The following is a 23,624-nucleotide window of genomic DNA, read 5'->3' as shown; positions in this document are numbered from 1 at the left end:
GCAAGCGCTGCTGGAACAGCTACCTTTCAAAGCTTTCGTTGACTTCAACACTGAAGTGTGTGTCGAATTTGAGGAGCACCGTCTTGTACTTGGTCTTGTCCTCGTCGTCCGCGAATGTCAGGGAGTTAAAGATGTGGCTGGCATGTTGCCCAGCCGTGGAGAGAAGAAAGGCTATCTTCCTGGTGTACGATGCATTCTCCCTCTCCGTGGCCTCGAGGAAGAGCTGGAAACGCTGTTTAAATATCTTCCAATTTACCCCGAGATTGCCAGCGAAGCGGAGTGGTGGCGGCGGGTTGATGTTCTCCATGCTGTAGGATGCCGGAATGCTGAGAAGTTGTAGGTAGGTCTCACAAGTGCTAGATTGCGGCCACTCCTTGTAGCAAGTTGCGTTGGGTGTTCTGGTTCACAAACAAGCCAACAATGCTGGAAGTGGTGTTACGCTATTTTATTAACCGTTCAACTAGGCTAACATACTGTAAACGTGGGTATAAGCAATACCAGCTTAACTGTGGACCCTTTCCTATCACTAGCTATGGTGAGGCACTCAGCACATGGTGAATGTCTGTGATGCAGGCTGTGAGCTCTGTGCTCTGAGCTGGCTGCTGCTAGAATGAGCGGGAACTCTCCTGTCCCTTGACTTTATAGTGCTTGTGCTCTCACTGGTGATTGGCTGCGGTGTTATGTATGCTGGTTGGTCCTACTGCATGTTCATCAGTGTGTGTATGTGATTGCACCATAATGTACTGATGTATATTATGACAGTTCCCTGCTCCCTTTCCTGCTTTCCTGACCTGGTAGAATATTGGGAAATCGCAGTCGCACATAGCTAAAGATAGTTCTGGAATTTAAACCCAGACTACCACTAGTGAACAATGCGAACACTGGTTTCTCTCCCCTTTGGACATCAAGAACTTACATTTTTGATTTCACGACATTTTGTTCTGTGGGGCACTGCCCCTTTGCATTGTGGGGCACTGCCCCTTTGCATTGTGGGACACTGCCCCTTTGCAATGTGGGACACTGCCCCTTTGCATTGTGGGGTTCTGCCCCTTGGCATTGTGGGACACTGTCTCTTTCGTACTGTGGGGCACTGTCTCTTTCGTACTGTGGGGCACTGTCTCTTTCGTACTGTGGGGAACTGTCGATTCTGCACTGTGGGGCATTGTTCCTTCGCACTGTCAACATCCTGGAGGTTACCATTGACCAGAAATTGGACTGGACTAGCCATATGAAAAGTATGGCTACAAGAGCAGGCCAGAGACTAGGACTCCTGAGGTGTATAATTCACCTCCTGACTCTCTAAAGCTTGTCCACAATCTACAAGGCTCATGTCAGCAGTGTGCTGGAATACTCTCCACTTGCCTGGATGACTGTAGCTCCAAGTGAATCACCACATAATGCACCCGTCTGCATGCAATCAAACATAATTAATGTGAGAGAACATAAACTCTTGCTTTGTGGGGCACTGCCATGCCACTGTGGGGCCCCAACTCTAATCTCTTCCTCTCCCTCGAACATTTCCCTCACTATCCCCTCTGTCTCTCCTTCTCCTCCCACCTCATGGGTGTATAATCCTTGTTAGCCCTTTCTATTGACACCTCCCGCCCACCCTCAATGTGCTACACTCTATGTGGCGCTTAATGATTGGACAGTTGGTCACTCCATGGACTTATTATTAACTTGGTAAGCAAGTCAGGTAACCAGTATTTAACTAGTGCTGATCTTTCAGGTGGAAGAGCTTTTAAGGAATCTGAAGGTAGTATCAGGAGCCACAGTGAAGCTGCAGGACTTCCTGAAGGATGTGGACATGCAAATTGACCTGATGTACAGGTAATGCATCCAGCAGGTAACAAACTGTTCCTCCGTTATATATGGGCACAGGGCACACACACACATGTATTGGTAACAGCAGTCCCTGATTAACAAATACATTTTCTCCATTCATAAATGTTACAACTCGTATCCCGGAGGCCCAGTCGTTAGTGATGTGTTATCTGAGTTGGTTTAACATTGACTGCAACTGGATGCATGAGACTAGAAACAGGCTTCTGACACGGGAGCTGATCCAACACTGTTTTATTGAACCTGCTGGTTGCTGTACATAATCTGCTGTGGGTTGACACTCTATTAATCTAAACTGATAACCTCTGACTGGCTTGACCAGATTAGCTCTCTGTCACATGGAGACGGTGCTCACAGCCTTGTGCACTCTAACTTTCTCTGTACCTGTATCCTGTGAGAAGAGGGAGAGTCTTAATGCCTTGTGTGTTTTATAGTGGTAGTGTCCTGTCTGGTGATTGGTTGTTCCGTTGTGTGTGTTCATTGGTTATCACTGCCTGTCTGCATCTCATTATATACATGAGTGGATATTATGACAGTTAGGTACTATTGAGTGAAGCGTGCATGTAACTTGAAACATCCATTCAACTTTGACCTTGTAACCCCTTCCTGGGGTTGTGACCAGGCCAAAGTTCAGCAACTATTGTTTGAGTAGATCAGGATCTTGGGACTCTTGAGATGAGAGGAATGGGGTGCTGAAACTACTGATGAAAGAGTTGGCAGAGTCCTGTGTTCTCCCATCTCAGCCACGTCATGAGGATATCATAAGGGGCAAGCACTTCCCAGGATCCAGAGAGGCTTGTGACAAGGAAGGGAAGAAAGCAGGCAAAATTGGCACATATTTCATTGTAGTCAAGATGCTCTAAACTACAGGTATCCATTGAATCTCCTTACATTTGGCAAGCAGCAACATCTGAAAATCTCAGCCGTTCATCAGACACGCCCTGATGCCTCGATTCGGACTCATATTTTCTCTGGCATCATTGCATTAGCTGCTGTTGATAGGAACCTGCAGCTCAGAATGGAGTGCTGTAGGGAACAATGCTTTCTGTCCTATTCAAGTTCTAGCCACATAAAAATCTCTTTGGGATCAGCCAGATGGACTACAATGACCTTTTCTGGCCCTTTGTATTCCTTTGTTTGGCCTAATGTAATGGATGGTTCCATTTAGTTCCAGGTTCACAGTAATGACAGGAAAAAGTCCAGGAAACCTGTTACCTTTCATCGAGTCAAGGAGCTGTTCAGCTGGAAATCCTTTTGACATTTATTGCGAAGGGTGTTTCATGCCTAATTTGATCCAATGAACAAGACTGGACAATGTTTATAAATGAGTGGTACCCATAGAGACTTTGAACAAACCCCTAGTGTGAATGGGTCAGTGACAGATTGCACCACATTGTAAACCGGGAGCAGATTCAATGGCAAGGATGTTTGTCTGCAGTAAATACTTTGTGTTTTCCTCTAGAATTGCAAAATGCCTACAGAATTACTTGGACCTTCGCCTGATGTGGCTGCGGAACATCGCGATGAAGCACGTTGAAAGGAAACAGTTTGTCGAGGCGGCTCATTGCTTGGTGCACAGCGCTGCCTTGGTGGCAGAATACTTGAGCCGGGTCGAAGGATTTGTTCATCTGCCCATGGGCAGTGTGAATTTTCAGGTCAGCTTCTGGTAACGTGCGCCAAACAAAGACAATCATGCGGTTATACAAGAGCTTTTGTGTAAGAAACATCCCAGGGCACTTCACGGGAGTGTCATTAAACAAGATTTGACACGATGTGTTGGATCTTCCTGCAAAACCCAGGAAAACCCAACCTGGGCACTTCTGCACCTTCCAAAATGCACATCCAACCTCGTGTGTCTTTTCCCAGGATTTATGGCTTTTCACACAGGTTTGCACAGCATTTTCCAAGAATGTTGGAGTGCATAGGGAGTGCAGGTGTGGAGAAAAGCCGTTTAGGAGGGCCAACTAGGTTCTCCAACACAGCAGCCAAGCGGCACAGTAGCACAGCGGTTAGCACTGTTGCTTCACAGCTCCAGGGTTTCAGGTTCGATTCCTGCATGGGTCACTGTCGGTACGGAGTCTGCACGTTCTCCCCGTGTCTGCGCGGGTTTCCTCCCGGTGCTCCGGTTTCCTCCCGCAGTCCAAAGATGTGCAGGTTAGGTGGATTGACCATGCTAAATTGCCCTTGGTGTCCCCAAAAAGGTTAGTTGGGATTACTGGGATTTGGGGATAAGGTGGAGGTGTGGGCTTTGGTAGGGTGCCCTTTCCAAGGGCCGGTGCAGACTCAATGGGCCGAAAGGCCTCCTTCTGCACTGTAAATTCCATGAACGTCTCCCTAAACCTCAACATTCAGGCAGCCCCCACCCCCCGCCTTCAGATTATCCATGCATCCTTACGCTCCTTTCCAGCTCCTATGCCCACTCATATTGCTCATGCTACCCCATGCCGCTTCCACGTCTGACCCCTTTTATGCTCCAATGTATCCTCCATAGCCATTCATCCAGTATCCATTATGTACAGTCCTCATAAGCCATGCAATAGCAATGGGAATTATTTTATAATCATTGGGGGGGGGGAAATTAAACCTCTAATAATCTAATAAAAACCCTGAATTCAAAATCACTTTACATTCATACTCAGAAAAGGAAACTCCAATGTTAAACAAATTAATCCTTTAAGTGCCTATTAGATTTGTAAACAAACCAAAAAACCCACATCTGGGGCGACATTCTCCGACCCCCCGGGTCGGAGAATCGCAGGGGGCTGGCGTGAATCCCGCCCCCGCCGGTTGCCGAAGTCTCCGGCACCGGATATTCGGCGGGGGCGGGAATCGCGGCGCGCCGGTTGGCGGGCCCCTCCGCTCGATTCTCCGGCCCGAATGGGCCGAAGTCCCGCCGATAAATTGCCTGTCCCGCCGGCGTAAATTAAATCACCTACCTTACCGGCGGGACAAGGCGGCGCGGGCGGGCTCCGGGGTCCTGGGGGGGGCGCGGGGCGATCTGACCCCGGGGGTGCCCCCACGGTGGCCTGACCCGCGATCGGGGCCCACCGATCCGCGTGCGGGCCTGTGCCGTGGGGGCACTCTTTCCCTTCCGCCACGGTCTCCACCATGGCGGAGGTGGAAGAGACTCCCTCCACTGCGCATGCGTGGGAAACAGTCAGCGGACACTCCCGCGCATGCGCCGCCTGGAGATGTCATTTCCGCGCCAGCTGGCAGGGCAACAAAGGCCGTTTCCGCCAGCTGGCGGGGCGGAAATTCCTCCGGCGTCGGCCTAGCCCCTCAATGTTGGGGCTCGGCCCCCAAAGATGCGGAGGGCGCGATGCCCGTCTGATTGGCGCCGTTTTGGGCGCCAGTCGGCGGACATCGCGCCGTTTCCGGAGAATTTCGCCCCTGATTACAATTATTCTTGGATCAATAGACCACCTGATAATTGGTTACTAAACTTTTTGAAACACAGCCAAACATTCATAACAGTTGTCAGAACAGAAACTTCCAGTTAATTTCCTGAAACTGACACAACAGAATAGTTTTCCATTTCTACTTCAAAGCAGAGTTCCTGTCAGCCAATTAAGGAGAGCAGGTGCAGAGATTCTTTTCTAACTTTCTGAAGCAGTTATTTTTAACAGCCAGAGTGTTAGTCGATTTAAATTACAGCACAAAACATGACAGAGGGGCTGACAGGACATTTGTTTACACTTTTTAATGCAGTATGTTACTTTCTTCAGTGGAAAAAATATTGTAATGCACGACGACACTTGCACAATGGTGGTAAATGTAAGGCTTAATGTACCTTTGGCAGAGCAGATCTCTGTGATGCATCATGGCGTTAAAACACATTGACATTACAACACATCATCCAATAGTCATACTTGAAGGATCGGAACGTTTTGCACTTACCTTTCAGAATGTTCCCGTTTCCTCATCAGGCTTCCCACAGTGGTCATAAATTCTTCAAGGGGTTATATTTTTTCCATGGCCTCCCAAAACCACCCCAGCATATGACAACCGTGTGGAGGAGGAAATGCAATTTTCTGTGGTCCTCACAATGGCAAACTCGACCTCTAAAGATATCGGGGGTGGGGGCGCGGTGTTTTGCACCTAAGGTCTTCCTCATTCCATGGAAAGGCCATGTGTGAAGATGGTATCAAGAGAGCAGAGGAAAATTGTTTATCCAGCAAAAAAAAAACTTCTGAATTTGTGACGGACTCACACCTCAATTGGAGATGAAAATGCAGTGCCACGTGTCATTAGAATGGGTGTTCAAAAGCCTGGTCAAAGATATAGTTTTCAAGGATCATCTAAAAGGGCGAAAGAGAGAGAGAGAGAGGGTGGGGGATGGGGGGAGTGTGAAAGATATAGGGAGGGAATTCTAAAAGGTCAGAAACTGCTGGGAGTACCTCCACCCAGGCCTAAAAGGTGAGCTCAGAGTTTCAGACCCCATATGGTCATTCCTTTGGCAGTTCACACTCTCTGCCTTGCCATGGGTGAGATGCAGAGTACCTGAGGATGAGGTGTCCACTTCGAGGTCGACTGCCAACATTGGTGGCTGTAGATGTGGAACCAGGTTTAGTTAGGGAGCTTGTTTTGTTCATTACTTTCATGAGGGCCGCAGGGAACAGGGTTGCATTCCTTCCTCATCTCAAGACTCAACGAATAATAGATAAAGAGGAGAGAGGCGGCACCAATCCCTGTGTCAGCGCCTTATTATAAAGGAGTGAGCTGCCTGTAACTAAACTTTGTCAGTGAATTGACGGGATATTCTGGATTGGAAAGGTGCTGCCCTCATTTTGGCCAACTGTGCCCTTCTTTACCTCCCTCTTTAGTCAGTGCAATGGTTTGAAGGGCCCTTTCCTAGTTCACTTGCCCCAGTTGTCATCCTTGAGCACTCCCTTTTGATTTTTTAAAATTAGTTCACAAATCTCAAAATGTTACATTTTAATGTTTGCGATTGAAAGAAATCATTTGTGAATCATTTTTAAAAGTGAATGTGAGTTTATTATTGTAAGATGTTGAAACCAGTAACTTTTTCAACACCTGAATACTGGCTGCTTGTTAGTCCCGATTGGCGCTGGCCTTAGGTGGCCCCTGATTGGCTGCTGGCCATTGGTGACCCCTGATTGGCTGCTGGCCATAGGTGGCCCCTTATTGGCTGCTGGCCATAGGTGGCCCCTTATTGGCTGCTGGCCATAGGTGGCCCCTTATTGGCTGCTGGCCATAGGTGGCCCCTGATTGGCCACTGGACATATGTGGAACTTGATTGGCCCCTCCTGGCCACCTTGTTTGGCTACTGGCACTCAATGATCTCTGATTGACTCCTGGCCATCGATAGGGTCTGATTAGCCGCTGGCCATTGATGATCCCTGATTGGCTGGAGGCAATTGATGGTCTCTGATTGGCGGTAGGCTATTTATCTTCTATCTTTTTTCTTCACCAGAAAATTTCCATCAATGTCTTGGAGGAATCTTTGGTGTGTGATGAGGTCTTTTCCATGGAGAGGGAGGGCATTTGTACTGGAAACTGCTTCAGCGAAGAGGGTCTCCTGGAGTTTCTGGACGATGCAGTCGAGCTCTTCAACCGAGTATGTGTCCAACCTACATCAAGCTAAGTGACAGGGCCGGCTGAGGGATCTGTCCAGATCAGATTCAAGTTTGCATTTTATGATTCTGTGCTCGATGGAGCATCCAGCTTGGTGGTCAACTCATCTGGTTGATGAAACCAGTAGGGACATTTATTTCATATCTTCACCTTGTGGTATCTGTTTAAAAAAAACATACTTTTCACTTGTTTTTTTTAAAGGCAGAATGTTATGAAGCAGTTTATGAAATTTATAAGATCGTAATTCCAATTGCTGAATTCCATCGGAATATTAAGAAATTATCTGTCATTCATGGAAATCTGAAGGAAACGTTTGATCTGATCCTGAGAAAGGTAAAGACTCCTCTTGTCAGTGTGTGAGTAACCCCCAAACCCATGTTCGATGTGAAAGTACAGATACTGGCATTAATGTTGTCTGCCGGCCAATTGGCTCACGAAACATTCCCTCCCTCTATCCCTGATTGAAATGGTCCTCACTGCGCATTTTGATTGGCTACTTTTCGGTACATTCCTTTGTGATCCATGATTTGGAAAAATCAGGGCACGCTTCTCAGTGAGAGAAACCAATGAGCAGTGCTTATGACTGAGTGAATTCACTACCCTGGCCGGTCCACCACCTTTAGGCTCAGTGTCTCAGGACTGAGAAGGGGGAAAATCAGACAAGTTTCCTGCTTTTGATCTCAGTGCGGGGAACTGCATGTGCTTGTATTTTGGGTCACATCAATTATGATGCCTCCCATAGTTGGTTACCCTGTCAATATTCACTATCAGGCATGAAGAAGCTTATTTGATGGACACATTGGAAAATTACCAATCTAGCCTAGCTCATTCCCCACTGCAAGCCTCAGCAAGAGCACCATGGGACAAGTGAATTGGATCAGTATCTGAAGAGGAAAGATTTTCAGGGCCACTGGATAAAGGTGGGGGAGTGGCACTCAGTGAATTGCTCTGGCAGAGGGCCAGTGCACACATGAGGGGATAGGTGGGGAGAATGAAGCTAGACTGTGGTTAGAGTGGGTCCTCCCGCCTGCTGTAACTGGTGTGCCAGCTCCATTTAACCCTGAGATTTGTGATGGACAGCCCCTTTAATAAACGGCTGATGAGGCAATTACCCTTCGCAATGACACAATTACCCTTCGCAATGACAAATTCCAGTCTTTCTCTGAAAACTGCCCCTTCTTTCTCATAATTTCTTTTCAGGATAATAAGAGAATGTTTGGAACATTTTTCCGTGTGGGATTTTATGGCTCTTTGTTCGGAGAGCTGGATGAGCAGGAGTATGTGTACAAGGAGCCGGGGATCACTAAATTAGTGGAAATATCCAGCAAGTTACAGGTAATGGAGCTTTCAGTCACAGATCGTAATGTGGCAATTTAACAATGTGAGGCAAAGCTACTTGAAAAGATCTGTGCACACCCGAGCTGTTCCTGCGCTCTGCCAGGGTCACACAGTAACAGCACTGAGTCACTGACTCTCCACACAGGCTCTCAGTGAAGTACTATAATAATAATACAATCTTTATTAGTGTCACAAGTGGACTTACATTAACACTGCAATGAAGTTACTGTGAATAACCCTTAGTCGCCACACTCTGGCGCCTGTTCGGGTACACTGAGGGAGAATTCAATATGTCCAATTCACCTAACAGCAGGGGTGGGATTCTCCCAATGGGCGGCTAAATGGCGACGCCTAAGTAAAAACGCGAGTGTTTTACTCCAGCGTTGGCGGCCGTTCCGGGACCCCATTCTGCAGCCCACAGGGGGCTAGGACGGCGCTGGAGCGGCCTCCGCTGCCCCAGCTGTCGATCCCGGCCTGAACCCAGTCCGGACATGCGCAGTTGAGCCGGTGCCAACTAACGCATGCGCAGTGGCCTTCCCCGCGGCGGCCCCGACGCCAAATGGCGCAGGGCTACAGGAGGCCGGGGGGCAGAGAGACCGGCTTACCGATCGTTGGGCCCTGATCGGGGGCCAGGCCACTATGGAGGCCACCTCCCCGGGGTCAGACCCCCCCCCTCCCCCCGCACAGGCCGCACCCGGACCCTTCAACGCCAATGTCCCGCCGGCTCAGAGGATGTTAGAACGGTGCCTGCGGGACTCGGCTTTTTGTTGACGGCCGCTCGGCCCATCCGGCCTAGAGAATTGGCATGCCGGCCCAGGCCGGAGAGTCGGCGCATACCCCAACCGGCGCCGGGCCACCACGCGGACGCCAATGGCGCCGATTCTCCGCATTGCGGAGAATTGCGTCCTGGCGTCGGGGCACGATCCGCGCGGCGCACGGCGATTCTCCGACCCGGTGGGGGGGCGGAGAATTCCGCCCCACGTCTTTCAGGACTTGTGGGAGGAAACCGGAGCACCCAGAGGAAACCCATGCAGACACGGGAGAACGTGCAGACTCCGCACAGACAGTGCCCCAAGCCGGGAATCGAACCCGGGACCCTGGCGCTGTGAAGCAACAGTGCTAACCACTGTGCTACCGTGTCGCCCAAAGGATATCACAATCTCTGGCTTAGGATCCTCATTTTATTGCTGCAGTGTTTTAAATGTTGAAATAACAAGCCTTCTAGCTCCTGCCACATATCTGATGTAGTTGCAAGTCTCGCTGAGGGTCATGGGATCTATTTTATGTCCGTACTGAGTCAGCTAGGACAGGTTGTAGGGATGCTACAATTGGATAGGACATTCTTGGGGTGGTAACTCAGCCAGGGGCCCCTGGCTTTTATCACTGGCCATGCAGCCTGTACAGGGAAGCATGTGAAAGAAGCCATAGGGGAGGACACGGCGGTGGCTTGGCTGTGATGCCTCCAGGCTCAACTTTCCTGCCAGTGGTGATGATTTAGTGAAGAACTGGGAGGATGAAACCGCTTCTCCAGCCTGACTGAACAGCTTTAAGGGGAGGTGGGGAGAAAACTTGGGTTAGACTAGCAGGCACAACTGGGAAACAAAATCCCCCAAAATGCCTGTGGTTTGTCAGAAGAGCGGCGATGTCCACGATCAGTGGGACGTCAAGAGGCTTTAAGCTGAGTGCTTCTGGTCTGCACTGACTTCCCCTTAACTTAATTTGATGAGCAATCAGCAATCTTATACAGTTAACACACTGAGTAACCATTACCATGTGGAGTAAATAGGAACTTGGCATGGTTACATAGAGAGTAACTCTTGCCTTGCTGAATAGGGAACTTGTATGGTTATGGTGAGATAGCTATTAGTAAACTCGGACAGTGGTCATTAGAACAGAGAAAGTTAAAGAGAGAATTATGTCGGGGCCATTACGTTGGGCGCAGTATTCAAAGTGGAAAGAGCTTTTAGTGTGTGGAGTACAATAGCAGATAGGGCCAAATCAGTCATTGCCTTGACAAGGGAATTAATCAAACAGTTTGTAATGTTCTTGTCGGATGGCGTGATTTATATGACAAGAACACTTGTAGCTAAAGCTATAAATGAGTTATTAACATTAACTATCGGTAAACTATACACAAAACAACAGATGGATAACAGTATGATCATGCACAAGTACCCTCTCTCTCCCGCTCCCTCCAGCCAGTCTGAGGGGTCACCTGACTTTAACATTCACTCATGTACTAGTGAGACTCCTAGTGGTCAGTCGGTGAATTACAACACAGTAGCACTGTTGCTTCACAGCTCTAGGGTCCCAGGTTCGATTCCCGTCTTGGGTCACTGTCTGTGTGGAGTCTGCATGTTCTCCCTGTGCCTGCATGGGTTTCGTCCGGGTGGTCCGGTTTCCTCCCACAAGTCCTGAAAGATGTGCTATTAGGTAATTTGGATATTCTGAATTCTCCCTCTGTGTACCCGACAGGCACTGGAAAGTGGCGACGAGGGGCTTTTCACAGTAACTTCATTGCAGTGTTAATGTATGCCTACTTGTGGCAATAAAGATTATTATTATTATAACCATGCTATCACTACACAGTTGAAGAGACAAAATAGTGAAGAACATGGGCAAAGATGGGTTGCAGCAGCAGAATCGAATACAGAGTTTGCCTCAACACTGTTACGATGGACTGATTGGCCTCCATTGTTTAGAAGTCTTAAAATAATGTGTGTATTTTGTTGCAGGAATTTTACAAAATGCAGTTTGGAAAAGATCAAGTGGAGGTTCTCAAAGATTCCTTGCCAGTTAAGAAAGAAAGCCTGGATCCCAACAAGGTGTGTAAACAGCTATCAATAATGTCATCAAGTGCAAACATTAATGAGGCAATAAGAAAGCACAGAGCATACATAACCCTGATACAATTCTCTCTTTAACCTTCTCTGATCTAATGAATACTGTCCTAGTTTACTAATAGCTATCTCATCTTAGCCATATAGGTTCCATATTCAGCAGGGCAAGGGTTACTCTCTATGTAACTATACCAAGACCATCTTTATTCCACATGGTAATGGTTACTCAACCATTGTGTTAACTGGACGAGGTTGCTGTTTCCTCATCAAATTAAGTCAAGAGGAAGTTGATGCAAACCATCAGCTGCTGTGCTTCCCGCAGCACTCAGTTTAAAGCCTCTTGGCGTCGCACTGATCATGCGGGTAGAGGCAGTGTAGGGTATGAGTTGTGTACAGGCTGGGAAGAGAGGTGGTGTTGGGGATGGACTGTGTACTGGCTGGGGGAAAGGCAGTGTAGGGAGTGGGCTGTGTACATACTGGGGGGGGGTAAGGCAGTGTGGAGGATGGACTCTGTACAGGCTGCGGGGAGAGTCAGTGTGGGGGATCGACTGTGTACCGGCTGGGGTGAGAGGCTGTGTGGGGAGTGTGCAGTGTCCAGGCGGAGGAGGAGGCAGTCTGGAGGATGGGCTGTGTACAGGCTGGGTGCTGCTTCACTAATACTTGTTCTGTGGCTTTGGTATTGGAATAGGAAGTCATAATTAGTCTCTGTGGCCCTATATTAGAAAGGGTTACAATCCGCCCGGGTTCCTGTTGCTAGTTAGCAGTCCATGACTCAGTCAGAAAGGAATTCTAAGCAAAAATGATTAAACTAATTAAACTCTGTTTCCTTTGAAGGCCTACCTACAGATAACTTACGTTGAGCCTTACTTTGAAGAATACGAACTGAAAAACCGAGTTGCCTACTATGAGAGGAATTCTAACGTGCGGCGGTTCATCTACAGCACGCCATATACATTGAATGGCCGGGCACATGGAGAGCTCAGCCAGCAGTATAAACGTAAAACCATTCTGACAACCCTGCATGCATTCCCTTACATCAAGACGAGGATCAGTATCATAGAGAGGCAGGAGGTGAGGTGATCGGTCTCAGGGTTTCCAACACGAAAGTGCTTGGCTCGGTTATTAACACTTGCACACTATCACCCCATCTTGAACTTTCCCCTCTTCAAAGTCCTTGAATGTGTTGTTGCTTCTCAAATCCATTCCCTTCTTTCCTGGAACTCCATACTCAAATCTCTCCAATCAGATTTCTGCTCCTGCGAAGTACCGAAACAGCTCTTATCAAAGTCACAAACGCCATCCAATGGGACCGCGACAATGGTAAACCTTCCCTCCTCATCCTTCTTGACCTGTCTTCAGCCTTTGACACAGTTGCCTCCACCATCCTTCTCCAATGCCTCTCCACCACTGTGGGTGGGACTGCTCTTACCTTGTTCCATTCCTATCCATCTACTTGTCATCAGGATATCATTTGCATTGGCCTCTCTTTTCCCTCCCCTGCACAGTTACCTCTGGTGACCCCCAATGACCTAACCTTGGCCCTTTCCTACCTCTTATCTATGGGCTTCATCTTGGTGACATTATCTGAAAGCACAGCATTAGTTTACACATGTACGTTAACAACGCACAACTCTACCTCACTGCCCAACTCTACCGCACCACCACTTCTCTCAATTTCCTCATAGTTGCTCAATAATCAGACTGCTTATCTGACATCCAGTGCTGGAGGAGCAGAAACGTCCTCCAATCAAATATTGGAAAGACTGAAGCCATTGGATTTTGTGGTCCCCATTCCAAACCCCATTTCCCGGCTACCGACTCCATCCATCTCTCTGGCGACAGTCTGAAGCTGAACCAGACTGTTCACAACCTCCGTGTTGTATTTAACCCCAAGATGAGCATCTGACCACCTGTCTGCACCATCGGGAAGACTGCCTATTCACACCTCTGTAACACTGCCTGACTTTAACTCTGCCTCAGCTCATTGGCTACTGGAACCCCCATTCATGCCTTTGTTACCTCGAGACATTACTATTCCAGGCACTCCTGCTCCTCTCCCATATCTCCCCTAAAATTGAGGTTGTCCAAAACTCTGTTGACTTTGTTCTTATTCACATCAAGTCCCATTCACCAATCACTCTGCTGATCACCATTGGTGCCAAGAAAAGCAATTTCTTGAGTTTAACATTTTCATCCTCTTTTTCAAGTCCCGCTGTGTCTTCACCCCTCACTGCCTCCTTCACCTGAGGAAGGAGCAGTGCTCCGAAAGCTAGTGTTTGAAACAAACCTGTTTGACTTTAACCTGGTGTTGTAAGACCTCTTACTGTGCTCACCCCAGTCCAACGCCGGCATCTCCACATCATGCCTCTATAATATCTTCCAGTGCCACAATTCCACAGTGCTCTAGTTCTGGCCATTTGAACAACCCAGATTTTAATTGCCTCACCAGAGGTTGCCGTGACTCCTGGGCCCCCAGTCCTGGAAATTCCCCCCTAAATCTCTCCTCCTCTCTACCTCTATTTCGTCCCTTTCAGTCGGCGTTACAAATCTACCTCTTGCTTTTAGGTCAGCAGCGCTAATATTGTTTTCTGTGTCTAATTTTGCTTTAAAGTTCATGTGAAGTGCTTCGGGTAATTTTATTATGTAAATAATATAAATAAAAGTTGGTGTTGTTATTGTTAACGCTCTCTGAATGTGAGTCGGAAAAGGTGAAGGCCATTCAGCCCCTCCAGCCTGTTCAACCGTTCCACTAGACCATTGCTGATCTGCACCTCAACTTTATTTACCCACCTTTGCTCCATATTCCTGGATACTCTTGCCTATAGCAAAAGTCTATTGATTTGGGGGAGACAGTTTCAGGTGTTTATTCCTTTGAGTGAAGATGTGCTTCTTGATTTCCCACCTGAATTTCTATGGCTAATTTGAAGGTCGTACCCTTTTGTTCTGGATTCCCATACCAGAGGAAATTGTAACTGTAGTATAAGTGTGTTCAGATTAGTAAGGATTAATGTGGGATTTGGAGAACTACCACCCACGGTATGACGTAGAGAGCCACATGGCGGTGGATTGTGTGCAGTGGAGTCTGGTAGAAACCAACATGGAGACAGCACCCATGCAGGCTGTACACTGGAGAGGTATATAGTTATGGGTTGCAAATAGATAGTTCATGTTCAGCCATACAAGCCTCCAAACTTCTTAGTATGACACCAAACAATCTTACAACATGGTGACAATGAGGGATGGACCTTGAAATTTTGCAAGCATTCACAAAAGTCAAGAAATTGCAGTCTGACCTCATTGTCACCTGTGAGAGGTGTGCCTAAATTGTAGACACAGTTGGAGCTCACCTAAAAAGAAGGGCCATTGCGGACGTGGAGGCTGAAGGACTCAACCAGGGCACGTGGAGGCCCATTGGCAGAAGTGGCTGGATCAAAAAAGGCTGAGCAAAATTCGAAAAAGGCTGGAAGGCAGGACAATCATCCACTCTGCAGGTGATCCCCGAGCGTGGGAGACAGGAGACCCCCAAGCATGGGAGACAGGAGATCCGCGAGCGTAAGAGACAGGAGACCCCTGAGCGTGGGAGACAGGGGACTCCTGAGTGAGGGAGACGGGAGAGACAGTACACCATGCAAATGACAAAATGGTTGCAGACCAAGTCAGTTCAATGATGTGCACGAGCCGACGGGTTTTGTGCAGAAGGAAGAAGAGCCTGAAAATCAGCTGAAAGGCTTAAACATTGAGCTTTTAGAAAATGCTGACACATTACCCAATCTGCAACTGCAGATGACAGTTTGGAGCAAGCAGATGGCTGTGAATGAAGGAAAGCTATCGGATGTAACCCAAAGAAACAATGAGCAAAAAGAAAATGAAGCTGTTCCACAGGAAAATGTTTGTATCAAAGTTGAGTTAGGAGAACTCAATCAGAACAGTACAGCTATGCACAAAAGCAGGTAGAAAATGTACTCAAAAAAATCATTGGGGGAGGTGGTGGCATAGTAGTATTTACACTGGACAAGTAAACCAGAGACCCAGAGTAATGCTCTGAGGACCCAGGTTCAAATTCCGCCACTGCAGATGGTGAAATTTGAATTCAATAAAAGCCTGGAATTAAAAGTCTAATGATGACCATGAAACCATTGTCGATTGTTGTAAAAACCCATCTGGTTCACTAATGTCCTTGAGGGAAGGAAATCTGTCATACTTACCTGTTCTGGCCTACATGTGACTCCATACCCACAGCAATGCGGTTGACTCTTAACTTCCCCCTGAAGGGCAATTAAGAATGGGCAATAAATGCTGGCACAGCCTGTGACACCCACATCCCATGAACGAATAAAACAAAATATGTGGTCCTGGATAAACATGAGCTGAAAAAGTTGATGAATACTACTTCAGCAAAAGCCGCATTGGAACCATCAGTAGCGACAAAGTAATTCACTGATGCACAGCGTGAGTTGGCAAAAGGTCAACAAGAAAATAAACATTTGAAAGAACAGCTAATTGTCCTATAAGATCAATATGAATACTGCCTTCAATGGCAGAAGGGATGAACAGCAGAACAAAGTCAAGCAGACTCTGTTGAATTACAAGAAAACTCAAGACAAAGCAATTGAGCTTTGCAAAGGAAAGTGAAACCTGTTGAAGGATCATCACACTCTACAAGGATCCCTCAGGATGAGGTTCGTTTCTCTGGAAAATTACGAAGAGCAGCAAAATTAATTTAATGTCACTGGACAAATTGAAGAACCAGTTGGTGGAGAAGACTCAGCAATGTTCAGTAGTCCAGGAGGAAGCCAAGAGTCACGTCCGAACTAAAGAGCTGGATAACCAACTGAATGGAAAAGAGGAGATACTGAAAGGAAAAGCCATAGAACTTTCCAAACTGCGAGCAGATAATGAAGCAAGGAATAGCACAATTGTAGAATTGAAACAACTTGAGAGGTGGCAAATGGAGTTTAATGCAGAAAAGTGTGAGGTGATTCATTTTGGAAGGAATAACAGGAAGACAGAGTACTGGGCTAATGGTAAGATTCTTGGCAGTATGGATGAGCAGAGAGATCTCGGTGTCCCATGTACATAGATCCCTGAAAGTTGCCACCCAGGTTGAGAGGGTTGTTAAGAAGGCGTATGGTGTGTTAGCTTTTATTGGTTGAGGGTTTGTGTTTCGGAGCCATGGTGTCATGTTGCAGCTGTACAAAACTCTGGTGCGGCCGTATTTGGAGTATTGCGTGCAATTCTGGTCGCCGCATTATAGGAAGGATGTGGAAGCATTGGAAAGGGTGCAGAGGAGATTTACCAGAATGTTGCCTGGTATGGAGGGAAGATCTTATGAGGAAAGGCTGAGGGACTTGAGGCTGTCTTCGTTAGGGAGAAGAAGGTTAAGAGGTGACTTAATTGAGGCATACAAGATGATCAGAGGGTTGGATAGGGTGGACAGTGAGAGCCTTTTTCCTCGGATGGTGATGTCTAGCACGAGGGGACATAGCTTTAAATTGAGGGGAGATAGATATAAGACAGATGTCAGAGATAGGTTCTTTACTCAGAGAGTAGTAAGGGCGTGGAATGCCCTGCCTGCAACAGTAGTGGACTCGCCAACACTAAGGGCATTCAAATGGTCATTGGATAGACATATGGACGATAAGGGAATAGTGTAGATGGGCTTTAGAGTGGTTTCACAGGTTGGCGCAACATCGAGGGCCGAAGGGCCTGTACTGCGCTGTAATGTTCTATGTTAAGTCTTTCTATCTGGAGACAGATCTGGCCAACACTGAAACTAAAATGACGGACAAGGACAAAGCTCTGCTGCAGACTGAGAAAGAAAAGAAAGAAATAAGATTGGAAAATGTAAATCTGATGCTCAAGGAACTAGAAGAAAAAGCATCGGACGCCTTAACCTTACTGAGAACCATTGAATTGCTGATAAACGATGTGGCTGCAATGAAAAACGAGAACCTAGAATGACAAGAAAAGGTTCAACAGTTGCAAAAGAAAGTCAAAGTTCTCACAGAGGAGCATGAGGAGCCTCAGAAACAATTAACAGAAGTAATCTGAAAGAGTGTGAGCTTGTAGGATCACACACCGGAATTAGGTACTGCTAAAGAAAAACTGCTCAGAAGCAACTTTCACAGATGGAAGATGAGTTTACTAATGAAAAATCAGACTGGGTGAGCTTTACGTATCATAAAACATGCCTGGAACTGAAAAAGGAATTACTGATGAAGCAGAACAGTTGGTCGAAAGCAGAATTAACAGCCAGAACTAATGAAATTCTTGGAATCTGATCTAATCTGAATTAAACGAAAGATGAGATATGCAGTATTGTGGAGCAAATCCAGACACAAAGATGACTGAACTTGGCAGAGCAGTTGCTGAGCTAAATGGAAAAGATTCATAAGCTTGAAAAAGGAATGAGAAATAAGAGAGTAAACATGTATTTAGCTGAAATGCTGAAACAGGTGGAAATGGATTTTTGAAACATCAACATCCAGCAAGATCATGGCGAGGCCCACAAACAAAAACAAAGTCCACTCGGGGAATGCACGGAGTGAACATACCCTCCGGAAGAAAATACCATGGTGTTGGAGACTTGGGAAAGGGCAGGGTGGTGGTTGTAGTGGTGGTGGTGGTAGAGGGGGGGCGGTGGGGTGGGGGAGGGAGGGGGGAGAGAGAGAGAGAGAGAGAGAGAAGACGTAGCAAATAAATAAGATTATGTTGTAAATATATTTGAGTAGGACTTGGTGGAGCTGGAGTACAAGGATGTTCAGGTTAGTAAGAGTTAGAGTCTGGAAGGAGCCAGCATGGAGACGACATCTGCGGGCTGGTTTAGCTCAGTGGGCTAGATAGCTGATTTGTAATGCAGAACAAGGCCAGCAGCTACCAGCTGAGAATTCTGAATTCTCCCTCTATGCACCCGAACAGGCGACGGAATGTGACGACTAGGGGCTTTTCACAGTAACTTCATTGCAGTGTTAATGTAAGCCTACTTGTGACAATAAAGATTATTATTATCTGTGCAAGGCAGTGCCTTGGAGATGTATATAGTTCTGGGTTACCAATCAATGGTCGCCCCCCCGTTGAACTTACTGATTCTGTACATGTCCCTTTGTAACTTCCTGCTCCCATCTGCACTACTTACTGGCCTTTCAACTTAATGTCTTCTCCAAACCTGGAGATACAATTCCCTGTTCCTTCACCAAATCCTGGATAAAGATGATGAAAAGCTGAGAATTCAGTACAAATCCTGATGGAACATCACTTATCACTCTTGACAATCAATCTCTACTCTGCCTCCTATCTCTTAAACAATTTCCAACCACACCAGGGCTTGAGCTAATAATGAGGCTGACATTCCCATGCAGTCCTGAGCGAGTGCCATGCCATCAGGGATGCCATCTTTCAAATGAGCCAGTAAATTGTCTACCTGCTCTGAATCATAGAATCATAGAATTTACAGTGCAGAAGGAAGCCATTCAGCCCATCGAGTCTGCACCGGCCCTTGGAAAGATTACCCTACTTAAGCCATGCCTCCACCCTATCCCCATTATCCCGGTAAGCCAGTAACCCCACCTAACCATTTTGGACACTAAGGGGAATTTAGAATGGCCAATCCACCTAACCTGTACATCTTTGGACTGTGGGAGGAAACCTGAGCACCCGGAGGAAACCCACGCAGACACAGGGAGAACGTGCAGACTCCACACAGACAGTGACCCAAGCCGGGAATCGAGCCTTGGACCCTGGAGCTGTGAAGCAACTGTGCTAACCACTATGCTACCGTGCTGCCTCTGGTGGTCCAAGTGGAGATTAAAGATCCCATGACAGTATTGGAAGAGACTTGGCTGCTAGTCTACATTCCTCCCTTAACCAAGTCCAACAAATTGTATTGTCATATTTGGGATCTTCCTGTGCACACATTGCTTGGTGTGTTTGCGACATAACAAAAGTCATTACACTTCAGAAAAACTGTTTATGAAGCAACTCTAGACTTTTAAATGTGACAGTGTGCAATATAAATGCGATTTATTGAATTGTTAATCATGGGCAAGTGTGCTTGATGCCAGAAGAAAAATTAAAGAAAGGATTTTCAGAATTACTGTAAAATACGAGGACATAGACTTTGAGTGGATTACAACCAAGGGAGGAGGTGTCAAACGGCTCCCCTCTTTTCCCTCTCTTTGTTTTTCCGCAACAGACTTTATTTTGAAATTTTGGATAAGGATATCTTTGCCAGTTCAGTGTGAATCTAAACGGTTTATGTGCTGCGATCATAAAACGATCAGTCAAAGAGGTTTTCTTGAGGTTTCTTCAGGTTATTTTGAGTGTGCTAAAGCTGACCTGGTTTAAAAAATGTTCCAAATTCCACCACACACTGAGTTCACACGTTGCAGAGTAGGGCAGGATATATTTGGCAAAATTACAGACCATAAGAAATAAAAGAATTTCACAGTTCTCAGCTGGGAGTGTTTGCTGGCTACTGGCCGAATCCAATTGTCTCGCTTTCAGTACTGAGGCGGTTCAAAGATTTAGCTGGTCTTTCTGTATTCCTGGAAATGCTGCGTGGAGTTGAATTCCTTCTTTAAGTAATTTCAGTCTACTGCAGAATGGAGACAAAATGTCCTTGCTTGGAAGAGAGAAAGAGGCTGGAGCTCCACTTTGATCAATTGGTGGATCCGTTCTGCTCAGTAACCATGTGCTTAAACCACACAAAAGACGTGATTGGTCATGTGACCTCTCTCCCTCTCCAAGTGTCAGTAAGTCAAACATAATTGTAGATTCCAAGTATAACTTGATCAGCCTATCTGGAGAGCTATCTTTCCAAGCAATTAATCTTTGAATGGTTCATCTTCAGCTGTTGAATACTGAATGTGACAACCATGAATACCTTGTCAACAGGGCAGGAAGATAGGGGGCGGGCCGCTTTCGGCGATTGGCCAGGGAATCCACGTTGGCGCCGAAATTGGGGGCGGTGCCGCTTTTCTGATGCTCCGCCCCCAATGGGCCGAGTTCCCGATGGTGTCGGTCACGTGTGGTATTTATTTTCGGGAACTAAGTCCACGCCGCCACAGTTTAGGGGGAGCCGATCCGCGGGGGAGGGGGTGCTTTGTCGGGGACTGGGGGCACTGGTGGGGGGTGTTCCGGGGGTGGCGAGCCTGGCCAAAGGGGGTCACTATTGGTCGGGTCTGCACGCGGCCGGCGCCATGTTGCACGACGCGGCTGCTGCAGGCCACCGCTGTGCGCATGCATGGCCACGGACCCGGCAATTCTCTGGCCGTATCCGCAGCTAGAGCCGGGGGGGGGGGGGGGTCTACGCTGCGTGCCTGCTAGCCCCCCACCAGACGGAGGATTGGTGGCCGTTTTGCACCATTTGATCGGTCGTAAAACGCCACTGTTCCCATGAAATGAATGAAAACGAAAATCGCTTATTGTCACAAGTAGGCTTCAATGAAGTTACTGTGAAAAGCCCCTAGTCGCCACATTTCGGCGCCTGTTCGTGGAGGCTGGTACGGGAATTGAACCGTGCTGCTGGCCTGCCTTGGTCTGCTTTAAAAGCCAGCGATTTAGCCCAGTGCTAAACCAGCACCATGCCGACGTCAACACTTAGTCTTAAAATCGGAGAATCTAGCCCAGGGTCTTTCATGGTACCCGGCATTGGGGGTGTGGGAGGGGGGACACTCAGCTTTTCAGACTTGCCATTTCCTCGCCATATGATTGGAATGTGAAATATATCGGGGGCGATTTTCAGCTCGCGGTCACTGTCAAAGAGAAGTCACATTTGTCGATTCATTACAGCTCCCGATTTCCCCCACCCCTTGCCAGAAACATCATGAGATTCACACCCACAAATAGCGAGAACCTCATTTAAATGTATTTTAATGAATTTTAATATTATTAACAGGCCTCCCCACCACATGATTCCCTCCTCACTAAATATTCATGTCTTGTTGGCAAGGTTTACAACAGGTTCAGCAAAACGGGTAACCACCGCGAGGATCTCTCCCAGGGTGCAAAGGGAGGTTTAACCCCCAGGGGGTGGGTGGGGGGAGGGGGGGAGACATGCCTGGGGAGTGCCCTGGCACTGCTGCCTGGCAGTGTCCACTCGTGCCAGGGGGAAGTGCCAGGGAGCCCCGTTGGGGGGTGATTTCCATTAATGTGAAGAAAGCATGCTCCGAGGGGGGAACTTGTTGGCACGAGGAAGAGCAGGTGCTAAGTAGAGGAGGGGGCGGGGGGGGGAACACGTTGGTGATACTTCCCCTGCCCCCGATGATTGCCCCGATACTTCCTCGGCACCCTTTAAAGATGGCACACTGATCTTTGTGGAGCTGGTTGCCGGCACTATCAGGACCCGCCCTGCCAGTGTGACGGCGTAAACCAGGCCCACCAACTTTCTTTCTTTAAAGAGGCTCAAGATTTGGAGAGAAAACTGGTCTGTGCAACTGGAGAGTTACATGCCAGTTTTCAGTCTGAGCCTGACACTTTGCCACATTCTGATAAGATTCCGCCCATAGTCAAGGAAACAGCCATCTTGCTGTTGATTTAAAATCTCTGTTTCAACATATTCTCTTTTTAAAAAGTCCAGTTCCTAACTCCAGCCAATTAAGCACTCGTCACAACAAGTGGCATATTTCTCCTGACAAAACAGCGCACCAGTTCTCAGAGCAGCAACTGAGCAAAGCGAGAAACAGGCATTCAGGGGATATGGAAGTGAAATCTGAAGTAAATATTAAGAAATCGGACATTTGAAAATCGGAAGAAAATCTATATCTGTTTATCTTTGTATTTTTATGGTTGTATGATTATGTTAATGTGGCTCTGTTAAATGGGTTGTTTATGTCTATATGAACTATTTATTTGTGTGTCTTCATGTGTGTGTGTCAGTGTGTGTAACACAGCGTGTTTACAATTATATGGGTGTTCGTATTTATTTGAAAATATCTTGGGCACTTCAGGGTAGGGCAAAAGGAGCAAAATCAGCACTGGGCCAAAGTAAAGGCCTTAGGACAGGTGACCAAAAACTTGTTCAGCTAGGTAGGTCTTAAGAGTTTCTTAAAGGAGGACAGATGTGCTGCAGCTCCTCAGAAAACATTCACTCCTACCCAGTGCCCCTGCTAAATAAACCTTCAACACCTGAAGTACCAAGCTTTCTGACTCAGCTATATGTCACTGTGACTCGTGGATCCCATATTAGCAATTACAACAAAAAAAATCACATGCGAGGGACAATCCCAGAATGAAAAATTATAAAACTATAGAACCTTACAGAGAGGGAGGCCATTCAGCCCTCGGTGTCTATGCTGATTCTTTACTGGAGCAATTCAAAACTAAATAAGGTGTAAACGCTCTGTCTGGCATGTGTCCACTGCCCTTCCTCCTCCAGAACCTCCAAGTACAGATGTCTGTTCAATAGGATATGCATAGCTTCTCCTAAATCAGCTCACCGACACCATTTACTGGACAAGCAGGGGCAGATGATAGAGGCAGTACAGCTTTAAGACGCTTCCAGCCTTCTATTGTCCAACAGCAAGTGAAAGGTGACAAAACCAGTGAAAAACTGCTTTGAAACAAGAATCCAATTGCAGGGGAGAGACTTGTGTAGTGTAATGGGTTAATAGTATAGTTATACTAATGAGTGATGTAAACCATAATGTAATAGCGACATCAGCAGTCACGTAAAAGCAAAATACTGCGGATGCTGGAAATCTGAAATCAAAACAAAAGATGCCTGGAAAAAAAATCAGCGTTTTCTGTTTTTAGTTCAGCAGTTATGTGTTAAACACTTGGGCCAGAGGTAGGAACAGTCTAGACTTGTGACAGACATACCCTACTCTATAACCTGTCTTCGAAAAACTGCAAATAAATAATTTTGAATCATGTGCCAGAGTAAGACTACAGTCTCTCCAGATATGTTAGGCCTATAACCGATCAGGATATGCAACATGGTAGCAGCGGTCGTGGCACCAATGTGAAGATGCCGCATTGAGGGTATACCATGAAGAGAATGTGGAAGAAAGT

General features: G+C 47.0%; 1 protein-coding gene across 1 annotated transcript in view; it reads left to right on the top strand.

The window, feature by feature from the left end:
- Positions 1-23,624, top strand: part of LOC140395143 (dedicator of cytokinesis protein 7-like) — a 353,436-nt gene that overhangs the window by 291,016 nt on the left and 38,796 nt on the right. The window contains exons 36-42 of the mRNA XM_072482618.1: positions 1,730-1,830; positions 3,305-3,497; positions 7,277-7,420; positions 7,639-7,770; positions 8,638-8,772; positions 11,511-11,600; positions 12,450-12,686. Coding sequence (XP_072338719.1) covers positions 1,730-1,830; positions 3,305-3,497; positions 7,277-7,420; positions 7,639-7,770; positions 8,638-8,772; positions 11,511-11,600; positions 12,450-12,686 — 1,032 coding nt within the window. The remainder of the gene's footprint in view (positions 1-1,729; positions 1,831-3,304; positions 3,498-7,276; positions 7,421-7,638; positions 7,771-8,637; positions 8,773-11,510; positions 11,601-12,449; positions 12,687-23,624) is intronic.

This window comes from Scyliorhinus torazame, chromosome 18 (assembly GCF_047496885.1).
Source record: "Scyliorhinus torazame isolate Kashiwa2021f chromosome 18, sScyTor2.1, whole genome shotgun sequence".
Classification (NCBI taxonomy): domain Eukaryota; kingdom Metazoa; phylum Chordata; class Chondrichthyes; order Carcharhiniformes; family Scyliorhinidae; genus Scyliorhinus; species Scyliorhinus torazame.
The sequence above is the reverse complement of the archived record's forward strand: the minus strand, read 5'-3'. Positions and strand labels throughout refer to the sequence as shown.